General features: G+C 37.6%; 1 protein-coding gene across 1 annotated transcript in view; it reads right to left on the bottom strand.

Annotated features, from left to right (window-relative positions):
- Window positions 1–302: 302 nt before the first annotated feature.
- Arhgap18 (Rho GTPase activating protein 18) overlaps window positions 303–6,000 on the bottom strand; it is a 147,754-nt gene continuing 142,056 nt past the window's right edge. The window contains exon 14 of the mRNA XM_027947389.2: window positions 303–501. Coding sequence (XP_027803190.1) covers window positions 369–501 — 133 coding nt within the window. The 3' untranslated portion in view covers window positions 303–368. The remainder of the gene's footprint in view (window positions 502–6,000) is intronic.

Raw genomic sequence — 6,000 nt, 5'->3', positions numbered from 1 at the left:
ATTGTGGTTGAATTAATTCTTTTATCAGTATGTAATGGCCTTCTTTGTTTCCAGTTTCTGATTTAAAGAGTGGCTCATCTGATACGAGTATAGCTCCTCCTACTTACTTTTAGTTTCCATTTGCATGGAATATATTTTCAACTCTTCACTTTCAGTCACATGTGTCTTTTGCCAGTGAAGCAAATTTTGTGTATGTAGCATATAGTTTTGTTAAAAAAAAAAAAAAATCCATTCATCCAGTCTATTTTTAATTGGGAAATTTCATCAATTTATTTTGTCTTTGATAGGCATGAACTTCCTCTTGTGATATTATTTTCTTATGGCTTAATATATTATTTGTTTATTTACATCTCTTGTGTTGCTTATCTTTATTGTTTAGTAGATTCATGTGTTTTCGTGATGGTAGTTACCATCCTTTTTTTTTCTAGTGTAGGGAGTCCTACATTAAGCATATCTTGTGGGGCTGGTTTGCTGGTGATGACGTTGCCAGTTTGTTCTTGTCTGGAAAAAAAAGAAAAACTTTATTTCCTCTTCCTATCTGAAGGATAGCATTTCTCGATGTAGTATTCTTGTTGGCAGTTCTTTTCTGTTTCATTCCCTCATAACTTCTGATATATAATCCCATCCTCTTCCTCTTCATGTTACATGGTCAGGGTGGGCCAGGAAACTGAGGCATCATGAGAGGAAAGGAACAGCCTACCTCTCTTGCCCTGCAGTTGTATTAGGGGACCCAGGGAAGTTTCCAGAGAGTCCCACCCAATATCCACCTCTTGACTTTTTAACTAATAGCAGAATGACATAAGACTTCCAAGTCCTCACTGCCATTACAACTCTAGGTCAGGTTAGCCCGTAATGATTGGGTCCACTTGGAACCTGTTCTTAAAGATTTTATGGTTGGAGGAATTATCCTTATCTCTCTGAGTTCTGGTCTCTGTAAGGGTCACAGAAGTCTCCCTTTCATGGTAACTTGTATTCTTACAGGTATTTCAGGCCTATATTTCCCCTGCAGGTAAGTTTGTTTTCTGAGGAATGTAATAGATCCTGTTGACTTAAGCCAGGCAGGACTGCAGATGAATTGTTTCATAGAAAACAAAGTATTTTGGAGTCAGTACAGTGGGTCCATTTTGTAGAATTATTCCCTTAACCTTATGTTCCCACTGCTCAAGTCTCTCTGTTCCTATCATTCTGGCCTGTACAATTTCTGCTGAGAAATCTGCTCTTTACATAATGGAGATTCTGTTATAGGTGACTTGACACTTCTCTTGCTGTTTTTAGAATTATCTCTTTGTCTAGTACTTTTGACAATTTGATTAGAATATATCTTGAACATATGGGAGGGGTGGGGTAGTGTGAGTTTTTTCTTTGTTGCACAGTGGTTGCTCAAGTCCCAGACAGCTCCACGGACTGTATTTAAAACCAGTGAGGACTGTGGAATTCTCCTGCAGTTAGGACTGCAGCTGCTTCTATGATGAGCATTGCTGGTACTGAGCATTGCTGGTACTATCCCACTTTTTCCTGACAATGTAGTAGTCCTCCCCCCATCCTACTCTACCAGCCAGAGTTCAAAGTTAATGTACTTTGTCTTATTCTCCACACTGCCTTTTCAACTTTCCATGAAGTGCCGGATTCGAATCACTTCCTGGATGATTTCCAGAATTCTTCCATAGTCATTATCCTCAAAAGGCAGCCTTTCCTTTGTTGCCCTCATTCTTATCTGTGATTGGGGAGAACCCAGGTCACCTTTCTTCAGCCATCTTGGATCTATATCTCTGAGTCTTCATTTCTGAAGGTTCCTGTGCTCATAAAACTTATACTCAGTAAATTTGTATGTTTTCATATTGTAAACCTGTCTTTTGTTGTACCCTGAACCTTGCAAAGGGTAAGGAAAAGATATTTATTTTCCCTTACACTACTCAGATTCTTTGCCCACTTTTTTTGTTTTTTAAGTTTTATGTGGTGCTGGGGATCGAAGCCAAGGACTCATACAAGCTCGGCAAGTGCTCTACCACTGAGCTACAACTCCAGCTCCTCTTTGCCAACTTTTTAATCAGGTTATTTGTGGAATTGTTTGACTTTTGCTATTTAGTTGAGTTCCTAATTTATTTTGTATGTTAACTCTTTATCAAATGAATGGTTTGCAAGTTTTCCCATTCTGTAGGTGTTTCTCCAGCTGTTGTACTCTTTGTTCAGAAGCATTTTAATTTGACATAATCCCATTTATCTGCTTTTGCTGCCAGTGTTTTGGGGTCATTAGATCTGTACTCATCCTTTGATCACACCCACTCTCCTGCCTCTTAAGGTACCAATGACATTCAAATTTACATCTCTAACCCAACCCCTCTCCTAAATGTTATATTCTCATAACTTAATTACCTAATTAGCATCCCTTCTTGGAAGTCAAATATATACATCAAATATAATATATCCAGAAAACAAAATACATAATCCCTATCACCCTGTATGGGTTAGATGTGAGGTGTCCCGTAACAGCTCACATGTGAGGCAATGCAAGAAGGTTCAGAGGAGAAATGACTGGGTTAAGACTTTCACAACCCAATCAGTGAATTAATCCCTGATCAGATTAACTGAGTGGTAACTGGAGGCAGGTGAGGTGTGGTTGGAGAACAAGGCTCATTGGGTGCAAGGTTTGGGGGTACATATTTGTATCTGGACAGTGGAGATCTCTATCTCTGCTTCCTGATCATGTTGTGAATTTCTTCCCTCTGCCACATTCTTCTGCCATGATGTTCTGCCTCACCTGGAGCCCCAAGAAATGGAACAGGCTTTCTATGGACTAAGACTTCTGAGTCCTCAAATAAGCACCCCCCCCAAAAAAAAAAAAAAAAAAAACCAAATTGTTCTTGTCAGATCCTTTAGTCACAATGGTGAAAAAGCTGACTAAAACATACCCAATATTTTCCTAGTCTTTCTCCCTAAATGCTTCCCCCATCTTAAATAATGAAAAACGTATTCTTCCAGTTCCTCAATCCAATCCAAAATCTTTGTAATCATCTTGAGTCTTACATTTCTTTCATACTTCATATCTAAGCTATCAGAAAATCCTACTTGGTCCACTTTCAAAATATACCCAGCATTGCAAATGACAGTTTGCTTATGAATTACTGTCACTCAGTTAGTGCTGGCTGTGACACTTTCCTGGCAGTGTCTCTCCTTCAGCTTGGGTAATTTCAAACTACTAGAAAAAGAGAATGCTAATAAATAAAAGGGCAGGATGTGGGTGTGATACTCTAATTGCTTCTAAGAATTTCTTTGTCTTCAAGGAAGTTATGCTTAGAAACATATACACATAGCAGAAAGAAAAAATGGAAGCAAAGTAAGACTACAGTTCTCATACAATGGTTGTATTTTGTACCGGATCTATCCCATTCAGTGTTTAATGAATGCTCATTGACACAAATAATACTATCATATATATAATATGGCTTACCATTTGTACAGCATTGTTATCTGTATCTTAGTAAAGACATTTATTCATTACAATAATCCTACCAGATTTCAAATCCTTGCAGGCAGAGAGACTTCTTTAAACTCCAATGCTAGCCCAGGGATTGTCGCACAGTTCTAGCTCAGCCAATATTTGCTAAAAGGTGATTGACTCACAGACATGAGCTTTTATCCTCATTTTACAGATGGTCAGAATAGACTAAAAAGTAGAATAACTTGCTCGATATTACCAAACTACTAATTGCAAGTAAGCAATCTTCTAATCCCTCCTGATTCCTAGTGTTCTTTGTATTAAGCAAGTGACTCCATCAATGAGTCATGACATCTCCAAACAGTAGAATTTAACATATTAGATAAACAATCTAGTGTGTTTTAATTACAAAGGTTAAACAATTTGGTGCAGTTCTACACTACCAAAACAAAATTAAATGTTGGGACGATATATTTTGGAAGAGATCTTGTTTTTTTTTTTTTTTTTTTTTTCAGCAGAGTTCCACACAATGAGAAAATACTATGATGCTTCTAGACAGATGGTCATTTCACCTCTCTGAATACTTCCACAAGACAGCCCATTCAATGTGGGAATTCTTCATTGCCAGAAAGATATTCTTTATTTAAAATAACTAATATTTATTGAGTCCATTTGGGAGAATTTTCTACCTGATGGCATGAAATCTATTCTTTGGAATTCCCCAGAATATATCTAATTTTTGTTCCTCCATTTTTATATACATCATTGAATATAGGAAGACCATTATCATAGCTGTTCTAAGAAGCCCTATTCCTTCTAGGTTATTTTCAACCATGTAAGATCACATTCATACTTCTCATTATCTGGCTTCTCATTCAGTGAATACAAATTATATTGTCACAAGACCTCTTAAAATATACTTAGCACAATTTAATGTAATTCTCTCAGAATGATTGGAAAACCCAGAATTTAGAGGCCATGTCCTTGTACTTGGCGCTCCCTAACTTTAGTTGGCAGAGTTTCCAGTCAGTGTCTTTTTCCTCCCCCAAGATGTATTGTATCATACAGAGTATATCAAATGTGTGGTCAACTAAAGAACAATTTAATTCATGGTTTTTCTCAGAGAGCTGCACCAAGCCTATATACTTACAATTAATTTTCTTAATTGTAATGAATTTAAATTTTTCTCCAACTTAACCTTCATTGTTTCCTTATAGCTCGTTAGCATTTGAAACTGAAGGCTTTGGTCTAAAGGCTAAATACAGTTAGTTCATGGAGCAATTTTACCAGCCAGGCATGGTTGCACAGGCCTATAATCCCAGCAGTTCAGGAGGCTGAGGCAGGAGCTAGGCTTGGCTACTTAGGCCCTAAACAACTTAGCAAGATCCTGTCTCAAAATGAAAACTAAAAAGAAAGAGCTGGGGATCAGTGGTTAAGTGCCCCTGAATTCAATCCTTGATACAAAAAAATTAAAAAAAAAATAAAAATAAAAATTCCTCCTTCCCTTCTGTAAGTTGACATGGGACACAAGTTTCTGCTTGCATCTCCATATCCTCAGAGCCTTGGTCCTGAACATCTGTTCATCCATCTTGAGCTGTGTTTTATTACCTGTCAGTTTCTAACCTCATGATTTCTCTTCAGTGGTGTCACTTTAGTCCTTGCATCTGACATATCACATCTTTTATTTTCTTCTTCAGTTATGAGTAAGGTCTTGGGCTATTCTACACTTATCAGCTCTTGATAAACACTGCACTGCTCAGCCCATCCTTGAAACCTCATGTCCCAGCAGGTTGCCCTAGTCCTATAGGGAAGGCCCATTGGACACTTGGTGCAGAAGCTTTTTGCTACTCTACCCCCCTCAGTTTACCACATATACAACCAGGTTTTGCCTTCATTTTCTAATTGCCAGTTACCTCTCTGCAAAGGTTTGGCCCAATTTCCCTTACACTTGGCTATTGGCCAGGGTCATGTTCTAACTGGGTAGAATACTGAGCATCTAGATTCATTCTGTGAGTCACCTCTATATGAAAATGTTGATGGTCACCACTTGAAATGCCATAGATATTGTGAACCTGAGTCACCACTTGAAATGCCATAGATATTGTGAACCTGAGTTTGATTGAGGAGCAACCAATATCTTTTTGACCCGGCATCTGGACTGAAGGTTTCACCTTTCTGAGAGTAAGCTTACAACTGAAAGAATCTCCTGAGTCTATCTTAATCTGTCTGCCTCTATGATTCGAGTTAGCTCAGTCCAAAACCCAGTCTGTTAAAATTCCTATAATAATCTTTCATTTGACTGTGTGATCAATAGGTACTTGTCTACACTCTATTTGCTGACTTTTATCAGCATGACTTTTTCTTCTCTGAAATTGCAAACAACCAAAAATAATATTGAATAGAACTGTCAGCCTGCTTGAGACTTTCTTTGAGATTTTAAAATGATACCAAGTTACAACTAAGTAAGTTTATTTAAGCATGCTGTAATTGAATTCCCATTTTACAATTTTCTATTGGAACACCCAAAAGATTGAGTCCAATATTTGCCTAATTTGATGCTGTAT

Source organism: Marmota flaviventris, chromosome 6 (assembly GCF_047511675.1).
Source record: "Marmota flaviventris isolate mMarFla1 chromosome 6, mMarFla1.hap1, whole genome shotgun sequence".
NCBI lineage: Eukaryota > Metazoa > Chordata > Mammalia > Rodentia > Sciuridae > Marmota > Marmota flaviventris.
This window is presented reverse-complemented; position numbering and strand designations above follow the sequence as displayed.